Here is an 18,437-nt window from a genome sequence, read left to right on the forward strand (position 1 = left end):
TGGGTAATAAATAAGCCGCATGAAACCTAGACATCACTAATTGCAAAGTCCAGATTTAATTGCAGCATTATAGTGCATTTTACCCATGATATCATTTTTGGTGTGCATTACACCTGCATATACCGCTTGCAAAATCTCTAGTGTGATACCAAGTGCACCGGCAGTCACCAAACAGCTTCAGGCAGACTCAGGGAGCGGAGCTCGACTTACCAACCCCTGGGCAGAATGAGGAGGCTGTAGCCCCGAGGCCAGCATAGAAAAGGCAGGGAGATCCATCCCACTCCTCTCCCTGACGTTTTCTCTCTCTCTCTCTCTCTCTCTCTCTCTCTTTCTAAACCAGTGATGCTTGTCCAATCATAGAGGAGTCCAATCATTTTTATGCAACGCTCAGCTACTCAAGCAAGGTAATGACAAAAATAACAAACAAAAAGAACATAACAAGTGTGTGGGGGGGTTTTCATTAGAGGGGGAAAAGGCTGAAAGACAAACCTCTAATTATGCAAAAAAAAAAAGTGAGGGTTGAGTAAATGGGTGAACGTCAATACAATTTTGGAATTTCAAACAAGCCGAAAAACCTGGCTGGCCATGAAAAAAAAATAAAAAATCAAGTCTGCTTCATTGATGTATGTGTCTCTGCTTCTTTAACAAGATCTTCAGGGAACATACCTACACTCCGGAGGTCTCCAAGCTTCTTTATTTATGCCAAACTTATCCATGAATCACAAAAATTAGCATATCTTTCGTTTCTCTGAGGCCCACACAGCTCAAGTCCACTCCACTGAACATATGAAGCAGGAACCCTTGTTTTTGCAGTTTGATGGTTAGGCGGGTGGGGGTAGTTGGAGTGGGGGGATGGGGCGTGATGGTGGCTACAGCAGAACACACTGGGGGAAGCGCTTGAGGGCTTCCTTTACCTCCGGCCCTAGGGTATTGGTGCCATTGCTGGGAGAATCCTCTTTGTGGCCCTTGAGGTGACTCTCTGTGTCCTCCTCTTCCTCGCTCTCCTCTTCCTCCTCCTCCTCCTCACTATCTTTGGCCACACCTTGGGTACGGGATTGGCGTGTATGATGACCAGAAGGCTGGTAGGGTGGTGGTTGAAGTTCGTTTGGTGGGGTCGAGCATTTCATTCGCTGGATGCTTTCAGCTGTCAGAAAAAAGACGTTTTAGCAAGAAACATCCAGAGCCAAAAATCCCATAAGAGAGAGCGAGGTTTCTCTCATGGCTGAAAAAGTCCATTACCATTGTGTGTGGGGAAAGCTTACAGATGGTCAGAGCAGTGTTGCCAGATTGGGCAAAATTTGAATTCTTCTTTTATGGTTTGAGATCGATTCTACACTTTTGTTTTGGTGACATATGCACCTATGTTATTTAAGCTATTTTTAGCAAACAAACCCAAAAGTGCTTTCTATTTTACACTCGACACTCCACATCAGTCCGTTATAAACCAAAAAAATATATATCAGGGAATACATTTTCGGTGGAACCAAGTGACTGGTTAGAATTAAAGAAAAAGTTTATATACAAATATGACGATCAAAAATCTCACTCCTTTTGACTGGCCAAAGTTGCCAACCCTGACATAGATATTACGAGTTATATTTTGTACTGTACAGTTCGTGAACCACTAATTTCCTCACAGTTCTTTTCCCAAACAGTAAAAGGGTAAAGTCAGCGGGAGATGAAATGAATGGATGTGTGTAGCTCACCATGAGCAGGAGAGCCCTTGCTACTGTAGCCCTCGTTCTCAGCGTATTTGTTTTTCTGAGGATGGGAGGATGTGTGCCTTCTTGGGTTCTCCTCCTCACTTTCCGATGAGCCCTGCTCAGCACTCCTGTCTGAGAGGACAAAACAGAAATAAATGGCCATGTGCTATTCCAAAAATATAAATGCTTAATATGGAAAGATTATGAAGTGGAAATTCATGAAGGAAAATCTAGTAGATTTTGAATATAAAAAGAAAGGGAAAAAGGAAGATAAAACATCACGTTTCCCACTTCATTTTAATAGACAATTATTAAGTACATCTCCTTGCCAACATTCTCTTCTTTTTTCTTTTTTTCTTTGGTCTGAAGAAGATAAGCTACAGAGATAATATTAGACACTAGACATTAGTTATAATTCTAACACTGATGATTTGGCATGTATTTACATTCATATTCAATTCTCCTACTTAAAAAAAACTGAATTATGATTGTAGTTGAATTTTCTGAACCTTTTTGTGTTTGCAGACCAATATGACCGTCATGAAAATCCAACATGAGATGGTCAAACCTGGAACCATTTCTCAGAGTGGTGTTTTTTCTTTTTCAAGTAAAAAGCCAAAAATCTGAGAATTTGAGAACAAGAGATATCTCAGCGTGTTGTAAGCAAGCAAGCAAGAAGAGTAAGAGCACACCATGCAAGAAACCCTAATCTTCCTTCTCCTCCATGCTGTAATTCATCACAATCCATTTCTCAGGACCACAGCGTTACTCTTGTTGCCAGAACAAGAGTGCGATGAGGTAAAAATTATATACCTCAGAGACAATCAGACTTATTGAATCAGTAAAATCACACAGACATTGGCCACACAAATGCTGCAGGATGAAATGAAACCTGCAAAAGTGTAGAAGTGGAGTGAAGAGACAGCTCTAGACACAGCACACCGTGCCACATGTCTTTTACCAGTGGTCTTTCCATTCTTTGCACTCTTTCTTGTTTTCCTAGCTTTGGGAGACACCTCATCAACTTCCTCGTCCTTGTCCTCTTGAAAACTGTCTTTTCCCTTTTTCTTCTTCTTCTGTGAGGCATCTGAAGTTTGTAGTTCCTCCTGGTAAATCCCATTTCTGTCCTTCCTCTCATCCTCTTTGTCTTCTTGTTCCTCCTCCTGTTCCTCCTCATTTGACTCATTGCTCTTCCCAGGTCTGTCTTGGGAACCACTGTACCATTCCTTCTCCTGCTCCTCTTGTTTTCTTCTCTCCTTCTCCCTTCTTCTCTCCACTCTTCGTTCCTTCTCTTCCCTTCTTTGCTTCTCCTCTTCGTCCTCCTCCTCCTGCATGTCTCCATCGTTCTTTTCTGATTTCTGTTTGTTCTTTCTCCCTCCTTCTATGTCACTTGGCCGTGTGTATGAGTATACACACTTTGTGTGTGAAGGCGAGTTCCAAGAGTCAGAATCAAAGACTTCAACACTGGGATCAAAAGCGTCCATCGACGGGAACTTGAATTTACTGCTCAGTGAAAAACTTGCTCCATCATGGGCCTCTTCTTTCTGGGCCTCCTCTTTCACTGTCTTCTCCTCGCTTTCAGTCTGGACTTTGTTGATGATGGTGGTGACCTGCTCCGTCAGCTGGTCACTTACAGTATATGTGGCATCGCTCACGGCTGTGGCCAGGTCATCCACTTTGCTGGAGACAGAGTCAATGATGGAGGTGACAGAGGGAAGGTTCGCCTGGAAGTTCTTGAAGAACGCCATGCTCCTGGTGCTGATTGCTAATCTGTCTGAGATTCTGACCAGAGCATTAGTCTTAAGCGAGAAGAATGATCTGCCCTTGCACTTTCCTCTTGTCTTGCACTTTCATCTTGTCTACTTTTCGCATCAGGACGTGCAGGTTTCACTAGTTCCAGATCTCACACTCAACGTGTCCTATATTTAATGCAAATGATAAAAAGGCGTAACCCTTAGCATTGCAAAATACACAAATTGCTCATATTGCACAAAATGTACCAACTAAGACCCTCAGATATTAACATCCTAAAACATCCTGGCCAATCAGTTTTTGTGTTTATATGGCATCACAGTAGTGATGAGCTTTTGGTGAAGCGGCATGACTGGGTGGTAGTAGCCTAGTGGGTAACACACTCGCCTATGAACCAGAAGACCCGGGTTCGAATCCCACTTACTACCATTGTGTCCCTGAGCAAGACACTTAACCCTAAGAGGCTCCAGGGAGACTGTCCCTGTAACTACTGATTGTAAGTCACTCTGGATAAGGGCGTCTGATAAATGCTGTAAATGTAAATGTAAATGACTGTGCCTGGTTGAAATACATTTCTCACACGTTCTCTTTTACATTTACAGCAGCATTTATCAGACACCCTAATCCAGAGCGACTTAAAATCAGTATTACAGGGACAGTCCCCCTGGAGCAACTAAGGGTTAAGTGTCTTGCTCAGGGACACAATGGTAGTAAGTGGGATTTGCAGCAAACACACTCGGTCACTGATGACTGCAGAGTTTGGCGCCTCATAGACAAAACGAGCAGAGGCAAAGGAAAAATACAAGGCCATATGGGCCATAATTCGCCTGCATTATAACACATGTTTTTACGATAAACACACAAGCTTTTCTGAAAAAAAAAATGTGTTCAGAAATTAGCATGCTAATGAAGTGAAGTGATTGTCATTGTGAAACATTGCAGCGCAGCACATGAAATGTGTCCTCTGCATTTAACCATCATCCTGGGCAGCCATGACAGGCGCCCGGGGAGCAGTGTGTGGGGACGGCGCTTTGCTCAGTGGCACCTCAGTGGCACCTTGGCGGATCGGGATTCGAACCCACAACCTTCTCATTACAGGTCCATTTCTTTACCTGCTAGGCCACCACTGCCCAGAGGCAATAACGCTAGCATGCTAACATCAAAAATGCTAATGGGGAATGGCCACGATGCATCATGTTGTTACTGTTTGTTCAAAAATTTCAAAAAAGACAAATGTAGTCTGAGGACGGACAACTCAGGCAAACACGCTAACGAGATAACGTCGGGGGAAAAAATTTTAGATTACGCAGATTACGGTCATGAATTCCAGTAATTTCTGGGTTTTATGCTGGTAGTTATGATAAAAGAAAAAAACCTTTAAACAAATGTAAATCACTAGCCTAGCTACACGGTGTCACCCACACAGGTCAAATTTGTGAAATTCTAGTCCTATTAAATCCTTTTGGCTGAAATAAAAATCATATTAAAATGGATTGTAAACAGGTTGATGAACAAAAAATAAGGCAAGAGGGGGGTTCACGAGGATTCTGTATGTGAAGTTTCAAATTCATAACCTCAAAACTGTAATCCTGTGCATGTAGAAAAACTAAGAATAATAACTAACAAATAAATAAATTAATAATAGAACAATACTTCGGCTTTTCAAGTCAAAGTAATAATAATAATGAAAAGAAATAGAAGAACAAGAATTTGGCTTTCCAGGCCAAATTAATAAATAAATATGCTGCATTATTTAATAAAGCAGTGAAGTCATTTCAGAATTATGTGGCAAAACAAAATAAATTAAACTGTTCAATTAAAACATGTTCTAGGCAGCATCATACAGTAACCACTGACTTTTTTACCTATATAATGCACAAAGGGTAAAGAATTGAGCAAATCACAAGAGAAGCATTTTTGTCAAATTCACGAATTACATTTAAGACAACTTCATCATAACGTCTTTACCTCGCAGGTCTTTCCTATAGTCATCAAAGCAGGATAAACTGCTGGGGCTCTCCACTGACAACTTGTTACTGAGGTAGAGGAAAAAGAGAGCAATCACCACCATGAAGACGGCAATGGAGGACAGAACACCTAGCAATTCAGGCGACACTGAGGAGAGAACAGAGAGACAGAAAAACACAGGAAGGAAAACTGAGAGAGATGCAGTGATCAAAGATAAAGACGGCAGGACAAATGAGAAAAGAGAATTCAGTAGAGGCACGTCAAGAAGCAGCACCATTCGGAAATAAAACATCCAAAACACGAGATATAAACTTGACAATTATATACAATTATATACATTTAATGCACTTTGGGAGTTTTACCCGTGATACTTGAGGCAGGAAAATCAGCCTCAAACCTAACTTACGTTCAGGACAAAGAAAGAAAAAATGAAAGAAGGAGGCTGTAAATACAGGCACAAGAATAAGCAAATACTTCACCGTCTTTAGTGTCTACAGGAAATATCTCCATCTCGCCTCACCATATCCCTAAACAACCCCGATCTTAAATCTAGAAGAACACAGTTAGCATTTTTATCTTTTAAAAAGAGAGCCATTTATATTACGCTTACCCGAAGGCTTTCCATGACACTCTATTGCTTCTTGTATCTGAAAGTGCTGGACCTAGGTGCACCTATCATCATCAGCCTCCTTCACCAACCCGATACTTTCTATGGCCGTCACAAGAGTATGTGAATAGTCGCTGAATAATTAAAGGCACCCGAGCAACCCGAAGCCACCTTATTGTCAAGACTGGATCCCAGGTCAGAACCTAGTCTGCACCACGTCCCCCTCCGTAGGCTGGCTGATTGGGAAGTGGGACGGTGTCCCACGCATCCCCAAGCGATTTGATAACAGGAAAGATGCAAGTGCTCCGGATCGCTGAAGGTGAAGTGTGTGCAGGTGACTTCAGTGTTCGGTGACGCCTTTATCCGTTCTGCAATACGTTTTTACATGAACATTTAAAGACCAAATAATGCGAGTTGAAGATTATGCGATTCTTTTTTAAAAGTCGTGGGAGGAATGTCGGTCAGAACGTCTTTCATTGACATATTTCAGTGTCAAACCTGAACGTATCAACAACAGTGCATTTAATTGTTCCTCTCTGTGCAAAATTAGGTTCCGGATTGGTCTGCCCAGTCAAATGTGTCAAAACGGGACCAGAGAGATCAATTCTGAACACACCTTGACCTCGCTTCCTTCCCTTCATTGTCACACCAGCCACACGTTCTCTGCGGCCCTATACCAGCCCTGGCCCTTGGTGCCCAGAATAAACAGGATGCCACTGTGGAGCACACTGCCGCCTAATGAGTGCCCGGAAGGGGGTGCGGGGGCCTGCAGATGCTCTGGGATGGCGGGCCGGATGAAAGAGCAGCTGAGTTTGACACGCAGCGCTCCTAGTACTTCAAGCGAACGGAATCAGCATTTTTTTTGCTCCGCTGGGCCAAGCGGCAACGGCATTCGAGAAAAACACTTCTACGCGGGTCAGACGGGAAGGTCCCGCCCACCCCAGCGAATCACATAATGGCCCTCGCTGCCGCTCTCTCATGACACAGCCAATTAAGTCTGCACCATGAAAATCAACACTAAAGATGACGAGGCGCGGCGCATGATGAGCGGTGCTGCCAGGCCATGTTGCTAAACGGTGTCATTGATATCCGAGAACGGATTTTGATCCGGGGACCTTTGCACTGTCAAGGCACTAATAGCTGGTCATGTGACTGTCCAGCAACATGACTTTTAATAAAAAAATATATATATATAAAAATAGATGAATAGAGATGATTACAGGAACTGTGGCTGCTTGGTATATGTCTTCAGCTATCATGTTTGCTCTTGGCAGGTGTCTAAAAATAAAATAGTGCATGGAACCATACAGGAAACCTGTATGTGGGTGTGAGCTAGGTGAACGTGGGTACGTGTATGGCGTGATGAGTCAGTGCCCTGGCCGGTTACGGATAGGAGCAGGCTGCCCCCTGACCGTGACCTGGATGAATGGCCGAGTGTGAGGATGAAAAGGCGTGAAATAAATTCGTCTTCCCGGCTGAAAGGGCGGTGCAGCTGCCGATGCCCTCTGGATGTGAATAACATGTGGAAACCTAAGCCAAACTTATTTAAACCGCAGTAGCTAACCTTTCTGTTGCTTAAACACATCATCCCCCTGCCCCCTCCCCTCCGGCGCGCACAGAAACACAGCCTCTGCTGAATTAAACATGACTCCCCATTGCTCAAAACTCGATATCCCATTTATAATTCAGACCAGGGGGAATATGCAGGCCTTCCGCCATCCCTGGGCCGCGACAGCACCCCGGCGCGCTCTCTCGGAGTTGTTCGGTGGGACGGCCATGCGCCTCGTCCTGGCAGGGACGGGGGAAGTGGCTCAGCAGAGAGATCGAACACTCACTGAATGACAAACAGGCCTCTTGGCTCGCTGAACTCACGGCTGACGCCTGAGAGGGCTGCATCGACTGCTTATTGTGAATAACACGTGGTGGCCTAGCGGTTAAGGAAGCGGCCCCGTAATCAGAAGGTTGCCGGTTCGAATCCCGATCCGCCAAGGTGCCACTGAGGTGCCACTGAGCAAAGCACCGTCCCCACACACTGCTCCCCGGGCGCCTGTCATGGCTGCTCACTGCTCACTCAGGGATTTCTACTCAGTTAAGGGTGAGTAGAAATCTGGACAGACAGGCTGGCAGACCAGCACAAGGACAAAGAGAAGGAGCGAGGGATCGTCTTACCTCTTCTGGCACAGATCAACTCATGGGCACCACAGCTTCTCCCTCCTCCTGCGGAGAAAGTGGACACTGCTTAAAAGCTGCATTTCACTTTTATGAAACTCTGAGAAAGCTGTCTAAATGTTCATCAGACGTTCAGGACCAGAAACATGACAGGCAATTTTGAAAAATCCACTCAATAAAACGAACACGGCAGCATCAGTACATGGCATGTCGATGCTCTTCTATTCTCTACGCTGCCTTATGCAGCCTATTACTGTCTGGTGTTCCGTACACTGTGTCAGTGGCGTGTTGCCAGATCTTGAAAGAAAAATGCATTTCCTTTTTTGGTAGTATTTGCATTTGCATTAAATAACTAACGGATGAGCTTACACATAGTCTTTCAAGTTTTATGATCTTCAACAATATACGGTTGAGCACCAACATTAATAAATAATAAATAACCATTAACTACATGAATAAACAATGTTCCTATGATATCTGTTATGCTGGATCAGATGTTTTATAATATGACACCAAGAACTAGGAATCAGTTCTGGTAAAAGTATTAAACCAAAGCCAAACCAAAATTGTCTATATTTATAAGGGCTCTGGGACGTAACCTGTCAAATGTAGCGGATGAAAAGTGGTTTTCATGGAAGCAGCTTCCATGTCTCACCCCCCCCCCCCCCCCCCCCCCCCTCATTGCAGGTCGTCCAAAATTAGCAAAAAAAAGGTCAAACTACTCCAGATCCATCAGTCTAGTCAACAAAATGATCAGACCTTCACCATGAGATTTTTTTTAACCAATGGACAAACTACAGTCTGTATTGCTGTATTGCTTCAAGGTGCATTGAAAGGATACTGGATTCATTTAAAATTAATAAATAAACAACCCTCAGAGTCATTTATCAGCACTGCATGCATCATGTTTGTGGGAACATACACTCAAAATTATGTGCCCTGTCCAGGGACCGTAAGATTTTCATACATGCATTAATATACATATGTCAATATTATTATTAGAGGTAGTCGTTTTGGTACTTTTTGGTAGTCTGCTATAATAAGTAATAATTTCATTAAAAAATAATCATTATTTTGACTATCAGTAGTAGTAGCAATAGTAATGTGGTGGTCAGTCGGTGGTAGTGGTAGATATCTTATAATAACAATAACATTAAATAATGAATCATTATTAGTTGTTGTTATTATTGTTAATTATAGTAGCGATAATAGTAATAGCATCGTCTTATAATAACAATATTAAATAATTAGTCATTAATTAGTTGTTGTTACTATTGTTAATAGTCGTAGTATTGTAATAATAATAGTTATTATTATACTCCATGGATATGTTATAATGATACTGCGTGGTGTCCTACATGGTGAACTTCTCCATCACCCTCCAGGCCGCGGCTCGCTCCCCTCCCCCGGCTCGTCTCCACGCGGACGGACCGCTAGTCTCGAGCCTCCGGACGGGACGTGGTCCGTTCGTAACTCGCGCGTCATCGCGCCTTCCGTCCCGCAGCAGGTCGTTAGTGGGGAAGGCGGAAAACGTACCTTCGGTCGCCATGATGCGCGGACGCGACGCGGACGGTCAGCCCGGGAGGAGACGGAGACGGAGAGCGCCGTGTCCATGTTGGACGGGACTGCGCGCTGCAGGCTGCTCCGCGCAGGACGCACGCACGCACGCACGCACGCACGCACGCCCTCCCCCGTCTCCCTTGCGTGCATCTGTTATGCAACGCGGGCTCCCCGCAGCCTGAGTCGGGGAGGACGGTGCACCGGAGCCGGAGGCTGTAAGACAGCAGCCTATAAATAAGCACCCGGCGTTGCATAGACTTTCATCCCTTTACAGATCTGCTACACAAAGGTGTGTCTACTCTACCGAGCCATTTACAGATGTCCTTGTTTTGTGCATTTTATTGCTTCTTTAATAAATATTTATTATTTAAAAGGGTTTTCTGTTAATGATTGAAGCCTTTAAAGTGACAGACTGGGTTGATGAGCATCCACTGGAACTCCAGACTATAATGGCTAAAGTTCCTCTCTAGCGGAAGTGAAGTGATTGTCATTGTGATACACAACTTATAACATCACCCTTGGTGAGCAGTGGGCAGCCGTGACAGGCGCCCGGGGAGACGGTGCTTTGCTCGGTGGCACCTTGGCGGCTCGGGATTCGAACCGGCAACCTTCTGATTACGTGGCCGCTTCCTTACTGGTCACCGCTAGTTGGCGTAAAAGGCCTGTCTGTGTGGAATTATGGTATATCTAAAAAAAAAAAAAACTTTGGGTAATTTAGAAATGTTTTTGTTATTCCATTAAAAAAGGGTTTGAATAAAAAATATGACAAATATAAGATTAAGCTTGAAGTAATTCTAGTGTGGATTCGGCCAGTTTTATTGCTTCTTGAATCACTGTAAACGTGCCCAGCTCCTCTTACATCACTGAAAATAGTTTATAATAACGAAGGAGGTTTTAAAGGGACAGACTTGGGTTCGGGAACTCCTGACTGACTGTTGCTGATGATGATGATGTTCCACCCACATAAGTACACCGTCTGGACTGGAGATCGACTTCAAGTTCAAGTCGAGCTTTAACATCATTTCGGCTACACGCGTGTTGGACGGTGCACAGTGAAACGAAACTGCGTTGTAACGTGTAAACAGATCGTAGTAACCGTAGTAGAGTAGCAAGGTAACCCTTTGAGCTTTTAAACAGTAGTGTGTAAACTATATCGCATATCTGAAAAATATACGAGTAATGGAGCATCATGGGTAAAACGACACGCCCCCTTTAGCCCGCTTTCTTCCCGTTTCCGTCGAAGTTTGCTGCGGAGCTGGATGGGGAGCTCGTCATTACCAACTTCAACTTCTGCGCCCGAAGGTATGAGTGGAACCGACAGCGATGCGTCTGGACAGCGCGAAGAGGAAGACCGGGCAGCGGGGAAAGCTCCGTCGGACGCCGGCAAGCACAAGAAGCCGAGGCCGGTGAGTAGGAAACCAGGAAGCCCCCCCCCGGCAGCATTCTGGCCGCTTGTCGCAACTCGCTCTCACCCCGAACGTCTCTCCGACGCGCCAGCCCAACCCGAGGCACGCCGTGACCGTCGCCGTGTCCTCCCGGACCCTGTTCAACATGGTCGCGGAGGCGAGGGTCTACGACGAGGAGGGCCTGGAGAAGTACGCCGCCTTCCAGGTGGAGCACGAAGACGAGCCTCTGAAGCCGGGCGCAGCGTTTCCCTTCGTCAAGGTCGGATAACAACATTAACAACAACATTTATTTCTTATATAGCCCAGAATCACATACAGTATGTCTCAATGGGCTTTGACAGGCCCTACAGTTGACACCCCCCACACTTGACCCTTCTGCACACAAGGAAAAACTCCACACAAAAAAACTCCAGGAGAGAGAGGGAAAAAAGAAAGGAAGAAACGTTGGGAAGGAGTGATACAGAGAGGGACCCCCATCCAGGGTACAGTGAGCCTGCAAATGGTGTCAGTGCAGGGTTTGATATGATATAATGATAAGTCCTACGGTTGTAGGGTTGGAGAAGTCCAGGATGTAGTCCAGTGTCATGGTCTAGATTACGTGTCCATAATGGTCCACTTGAAGATCCCTGAAGCTGTAGTTGTAACGGTGGTGGTGGCTGTGGTGACCCTCTGGTTTGTTTCATGGTATGTCCTTGTTAAGCAGTTGTCAGGAACCAGGGTTTATCTGCTGGTCTCTTCACTGGGGTCTGCCAGTAGTCTGGGCGCCTGATTCAGTGTCTCGGAGAAAAACAAACAGAAGCAGCAGCAGACGGTGGCATCATAGGACCGATACTGAAATATGTGGTAATGACAAATACGTAAAAATAACGCCTTATGCTTTACTGACGTCTGCATTATAATATATTGATCCAGAAGTGAAAGGCTGTAAGGCAACAGCAGTGTGGCCTGCATTATGCCTTCAGGTTGTCACCAAGTGGCTATCTTGCCATTATCTGGGAGTCAGATCATGCGTCTCATCCGATGGAAAATATTAAATGATGGATGATCATTCAGTGCAAATAAACACAACCGTAGTAAAGTGTGTATAGATTTAAAACGATGTGATCACTGCCGTGCAAAAATTGTAAAGAACAGTTACACACAATAGTTGTCCCGTAAACAGTCGTACAGTAACGTGGGCAAAGTGTTGTGTATTGAAGTGTTTTATTAGTTTTAAAGGCTTTTACTGACAATTACACAAAGAGTCAATATTTGCAATGTTGACCCTTTTTTTCCCAAGACTTCTCAAATTCGCCCTGGCAAGCTGTCAATCAACTTCTGTGCACGGTGCTCCATCATGCTGGAAAAGGCATTGTTCTTCACCAAACTGTTCTTGGATGGTTGGGAGAAGTTGCTGTCGGAGGATGTTTCGGTGCCATTCTTTATTCATGGCTGTGTTCTTTTTGTGATTGTGATGAGAAGCAGCCCCACACATGAATGGTCTCAGGATGCTTTACTGTTGGCACGAGACAGAACTGATGGTGGCGCTCACATTTCCTTCTCCAGACAATCATTTTTTCATATGCCCCAAACAATTGGAGATGGGATTTATCAGAGAAAATGACTTCACCCTGTATAGTTAAGCAGAATATCAATCTGTCCTCGATGTGGCTTCTTTGCTGCCCTTCAGGCCATCCTCCAAAAGTCTTTACTTCACTGTGTGTGCAGATGCCCTCACACCCGCCTGATACCATTCCTGAGCAAGTTCTGCACTGGTGGCACCCCGATCCCGCAATTGAATCATCTTTAGGAGACGGTTCTGGGGCTTGCTGGACGTTCTTGGGCGACCTGAAACCTTCCTCACAACACCTGATCCTCTCTCCTTGAAGTTTTTGATGGTCCAATAAATGGTTGACTTGGGTGCAATCTTAGTAGTAGCCATATCCTTCCCCGTAAAGCCCTTTTTATGCAACGCAATGGTGACTGCACGTGTTTCCTTACAGGTAACCATGGTTAACAGAGGGAGAACAATGAGTTCAACCATCACCCTCCTTTTAAAGCATCCAGTCTGCTATTCTAACTCAAGCAGCATGACAGAATGATCTCCAGCCTTGTGCTTATCAACACTCTCACTTGTGTTAACGAGAGGAACACTGAAATGATCTCAGCAGGTTCTTACGTGGCAGGACTGAAATGCAGAATGGGTTTTTTGAGATTAAGTTCATTTTCATGGCAAAGAGGGACTTTGCAATTCATCTGGTCACTCCTCTGGTTATATGCAAATAGCCATAATAAAAACGTAAGCAGCAAACTTTGTGAAAACCAGTATTAGTGTCATACTCAAAACTTTCGGCCATGACTGTAGTATCATGCTATTATCATTTATTACAACAAAATATCATTGCATTATTACTTTTTTAGATATAACGCATGTATAAACACATACACTACCCGTCAAACGTTTGGACACGCCTACTCATTTATGGGTTTTGCCCTTTTACATCATAGAACAAAACTGAAGACACATGAATATGAAATAAAACACCATCTTAGTCTCCATAACTGCCACAGGGAAGCCACATCCAAACTCTGAGCTGGGTCTGTATATGAATGTAACACGTATATAACGTGCATGTGAAGGTGTGACAGTGGTGGAAATAGAGGTGCGTTGCATTTTTGACCTCACGGCCTTTCCCCATAGGCTCTGATGGCAGTCAACGCCCGGCTGAGGCAGCTCTACCCGGAAAGTGAGGAGCTTTTCGACATTGTGCTGATGACTAACAACCACGCCCCAGTCGGAGTCCGGTTCATCAACAGCATCAACCATTACGGTAGGTTAATGTAAAACTTTACAGTCACGGTCATCCTTATCACATATTTTTATAGATATATGGTCTAGAGTGATGTTTCCTGTCCCGCACCCTGTTTCCGCTTATATTTCCAGCGGGTGGGGTACAAGGAAAATGAAAAATATTTGTCTCTCTAGAGAACTCTAGAGAAGCTAGTGTCAGACAATCTACTGACAAATTATATCACAATATTTCAAGGAAATATGTTGATGATGACATTAACAAACGGTGCTACGGAACAACATTTTATCACTGATAGCAGCTCGGTTATTAGCAGAAAAAATACAAAATGATGGGCATTTTCCCTCCTTCTTTTCCAACGAGCTACTGTCATTGATGACGGATTACCTACTTCAGAGCACGAACGTCTCAAGGTGCCAGTGGCAGCGGCATTATAATGCAATAGTAGTGGCACAGCATTACATGTAGTGACACAACACAGCCAAATCAAAGTACAAAAGTAGCCTAGGTACTGTCATGAAGAATAGTATGATCACTTGACTGTTAATAACATAAGAGAAACTTGATTGAGTTGAGTTGACTGCAGATGTGTGCACGGCACAGTTATTCTATGGGCACTCTTCATGTACACGGGCATGCATTTTTATCTGCACTGGTTTTGAAACCAGTGGGGCAGTGGAGGCCTAGCAGTTAAGGAAGCGGCCCCGTAATCAGAAGGTTGCCGGTTCGAATCCCGAACCGCCAAGGTGCCACTGAGGTGCCATTGAGCAGAGCACCGTCCCCACACCCTGCTCCCCGGGCGCCTGTCATGGCTGCCCACTGCTCGCTCAGGGTGATGGGTTAAATGCAGAGGACAAATTTCACTGTGTGTATTGTGTGCTGTGCTGCTGTGTATCACATGTGACATGCGCCCGGGGAGCAGTGTGTGGGGACGGTGCTTTGCTCAGTGACACCTCAGTGGCACCTTGGCGGCTCGGGATTCGAACCAGAAGGCGATGAAAACAGATTTATGGACAAGATAAATCTGTGTTGTGATTTTTAGATTTGACCATTGAGAGGTTCTGCATGACTGGAGGAAATAGTCCCGTTGGATACCTGAAGGCCTACATGACCAATCTCTACCTCTCCCAGGACTCGGAGAAGGTCCAGGAAGCCATAGAAGAAGGTTTTTTTTTATACTTTCCATTAACAGTTATGGCATTTATCAGAGTGACTTTCAATCAGTAGTTACAGGGACAGTTTCCCCTGGAGACATCCAGGGTTAAGTGTCTTGCTCAGTGACACAGTGTTTGTAAGTGTTTTTTTAAACCTGTGACTTCACTAAGCTATGACACCCTGTACCGATATGAAGGGTAATATGGTAACATTGGACAAATACCCAATGGAGCACTTTTTGTGTGGTATGCTACTTTGTCTTCTCATGATAAATGCTTCTTTGTCCATGTGTAAAATAATGAAGTGGAAACTCATTCTTATTATGTTTAACCTTAAGGTTAAAAAGAGTTTCGGCTCATACAATGCAAGTTCTGGTGACTTTCTTCTAAAGGGATTGCAGCAGCCACCATGTTCACCTCTGACAAGGAGACACATCTCTGTGAGAACCAGCTTAGGGTGGCCTTCGATGGAGATGCCGTCCTCTTCTCAGATGAATCTGAGATTATTGTGAAGGAACATGGCCTGGACACTTTCTTTGAACACGAAAAGCAGTTTGAGAACAAGCCTCTCGCACAGGTAAATCTTCTACTCAGTGCGCTTTGTACAGTTTGTCGATAAGTTGTTGTATTGAATAAAGAATTTTGTTAATTCAGTGCTAGTGTATCTCCTTAGGGTCCCCTAAAGTGCTTTCTTGAAGCCCTGGGCAAGCTCCAGAAGAAGTTCTACACCAAGAACGAGAGGATGAACTGCCCCATCCGAACGTACCTGGTGACGGCCCGGAGTGCCGCCAGCTCTGGGGCCCGAGTGCTGAAGACCTTGCGAAGCTGGGGCCTGGAGATTGATGAGGCGCTCTTTCTGGCCGGGGCGCCTAAGGGTCCTCTGCTGCATAAGATTCGCCCTCACATCTTTTTCGACGACCAGATGTTCCACATTGAAGGAGCGAAGGAGTTGGGCACCATTGCTGCCCATGTGCCCTACGGGATTGGTCAAAAATACCACAAAAGCAAGCTGATTGAGCAGCCAGCCAAAAAAAAATGATATGAATTTTGACACAAGGATGGAGCAGCACGTACTTCAGGAGATCTTAGAACCTGAATTACTTTGATCTATTTCAATTTGTTTACTTTGGCAGAAGATATTAAACCCTTTAGCACTCTAGACAACGTTTAAAAGCAGTTAAAAAATGTTGTAAAGCATAAAACTATTTTAATATTGTTATTTGGTTTTGTTTTATATTATCATATCATTATATGTGCATTATCACCTTATTGTCTTAGTGATAAGATTTTGGAAATTTGAATGTAGTTCCAATTCTAAAAATAGATTTTTTTTTTACTTACCACAATAAAAGAGTGTGGCTCATCATGTGTAGAAAAATTAAGGTTTTAGCGTTTTGTGAGTCATCCCGAAACTGACAATCCAAGGTGTATCAACCAGCCCTGACCTAGGATCTGTCCAGTCACTGATGTCTCATTGGTAGTTTCTATAAAAGGTTTTATATATAGGGGATTTGATGGTCGTGCAGGAAGATAGTAAAGGGTATAGCTGCAAAAAAGTACATTTTTAAACTGTAATGTCTGTGCCCCTGTTGTGTTTTTGGTCTTATTTTTTGCAGAACACTCACTACCTTACGCTCTAATGTTCAATCTGGGGGGGGGGGGGGGGGGGGGGTGAAGATCATTATCTAAGCCTTCAGTGTATAAATTAGGTCATTCCCAGTCTGGGTGGATGCTCATGTCCTACATTCATAGAGGCTTTGAATTGGTTCATGGAATTATTTGTTCATGTATGTAAAGTGCAATTTGCGATTCTGCAATGCAGCAAACCAGTTTACAAACCGGCACAGCATTGTGTGTTGGCACAATGTTATACTGTGTGGCAGCCAATAAATCCTCATAATATTTTCAGACTTTCTTACTCTACTATATATTATGTATATTTACTATCAGTTTAAAATAGTGTTTTATTTAAATAGTATTTCTGCTAGTAAAACGTTTCTACACAGGTTAATGAATAAGGCTTAATTGTGTCAATGTAAGAGAGATGCATGTATATGATATTGAGTTTATGAGGGTACTATATTGAACATTTTGATACCACTAGATATATTTTATTCTATGCATCATATAATGATGTGCATTATTACATGGCATGGCGATTAAGGGATTTTTAGATATTTTTTTTAACTAGGAAATGTATGACTGCGTGGAAGTGTTGTGCGACATGCATTGTGCAATGTGTCATATAGCTGCCACCATGTCTGCTTTTGGCATTCACAGCGTTCAGCAAAAATGTGTTTTATTTACATATTCCACGTTGCACTTACTGCTTCTTTTCTCATTGAGCTTTTTCTACAAGATTACATTTATGAGAAAGGTAAATGGTTTCTGGTAAGTTTCTGGCAGGCCTGGATTTGTTTATGCATTAAAAGCTACACTGACCATTTGCACAAACATCATGTGAAATTTACCCAGTTGTAAAAGCACAATCTAAAGAAAGCTCTTTGAGGGTGTTCTGAATTTCTCATTAAAACGTGAACCAATAGATGGCGGTGTTTGCTTGTCTTTTTTTACCTTATTAATTTATATAACGGTTTGTCACGACATTAAAATAATTCAGCTATGTATATATATATATATATATATATATATATATATACACACATACATATGGTACTGTGGTAGCAGGCATAGAATAACATAAAATTGTGGCAATCAATTTTAATCAGTTTTAAATCAAAGAATAAACATAACGTGAATAAATCTAAACATTACTTAATAAATGCATATAGAAAGGTGAATATAGAATATTCATTATCGATCCACAGATTTTTATTATTATAATTTCTATGCATAATATTTTTATGCATATTGTGCAAATAAAGCACGTGTATTATTCGAACAATTTACCATTAAAAATTGTGCCAAACGCTACCACACGAGGGAGCCTGCGCGAATGCGCTTGAAACCCTTTATTTTTGTCGTCTTTTTCGGAGTACCCCCTCTTTCTGCTCAGCTACAGCCTGTCTGTCTCCGCGAGGCCGTCCTCCCCCCTGTTGCCATGGTTACTCGGCGGCGACACCGTGTTTGTTTAAGTCACAATTAATGACAAAGGACCAGAGGCACAGAGTGGCCCGAGGTTGCGGAGAGTTACCGGGTGCGGGAAACGTGAGAGTGGAGAACAAAAGTGGAAAAATAAATCCATGTCGCTTCTTGGCGCGACGAATTGCGACATCGCGACCAGAGGTGGGTAAAAGCGTAGTGGAGCATCTGAGGTGCGTCTGCACGTTGGCCAGACCGGGCTTGACCTGCAGTTTGGACCAGCTTAA

The 18,437-nt window shown here is 43.7% G+C and overlaps 2 protein-coding genes across 9 annotated transcripts in view; one reads left to right on the forward strand and one right to left on the reverse strand.

The window, feature by feature from the left end:
* Nucleotides 1-9,997, reverse strand: part of syt14b (synaptotagmin XIVb) — a 29,010-nt gene extending 19,013 nt beyond the window's left edge. For 2 of the 7 annotated variants that reach the window (XM_029002135.1, XM_029002134.1), the window contains exons 1-6: nt 9,736-9,997; nt 8,200-8,247; nt 5,424-5,491; nt 2,665-3,622; nt 1,707-1,835; nt 915-1,144 (exon numbers count right to left, since the gene is read on the reverse strand). In XM_029002135.1, coding sequence (XP_028857968.1) covers nt 915-1,144; nt 1,707-1,835; nt 2,665-3,451 — 1,146 coding nt within the window. In that variant the 5' untranslated portion in view covers nt 3,452-3,622; nt 5,424-5,491; nt 8,200-8,247; nt 9,736-9,997. Of the gene's footprint in view, nt 1-914; nt 1,145-1,706; nt 1,836-2,664; nt 3,623-5,423; nt 5,571-6,033; nt 6,094-8,199; nt 8,248-9,735 lie in introns of those variants that run through there. The other 5 variants (XM_029002132.1, XM_029002131.1, XM_029002136.1 and 2 more) reach the window with 4 other exon arrangements.
* Nucleotides 9,701-16,770, forward strand: nt5c1bb (5'-nucleotidase, cytosolic IB b). 2 transcript variants are annotated; one of them, XM_029002140.1, is made up of 7 exons: nt 9,701-10,048; nt 11,003-11,165; nt 11,257-11,424; nt 13,846-13,975; nt 14,997-15,119; nt 15,501-15,685; nt 15,782-16,770. In XM_029002140.1, exons 2-7 carry the CDS (start codon nt 11,019-11,021, stop codon nt 16,145-16,147), a joined length of 1,119 nt encoding a protein of 372 aa, XP_028857973.1. In that variant the 5' UTR covers nt 9,701-10,048; nt 11,003-11,018; the 3' UTR covers nt 16,148-16,770. The 2 variants fall into 2 exon arrangements, with proteins under 2 accessions (XP_028857973.1, XP_028857972.1); XM_029002139.1 differs by lacking the exon at nt 9,701-10,048 and having other exon boundaries at nt 10,796-11,165.
* Nucleotides 16,771-18,437: the final 1,667 nt, after the last annotated feature.

This window comes from Denticeps clupeoides, chromosome 14 (assembly GCF_900700375.1).
Source record: "Denticeps clupeoides chromosome 14, fDenClu1.1, whole genome shotgun sequence".
Classification (NCBI taxonomy): domain Eukaryota; kingdom Metazoa; phylum Chordata; class Actinopteri; order Clupeiformes; family Denticipitidae; genus Denticeps; species Denticeps clupeoides.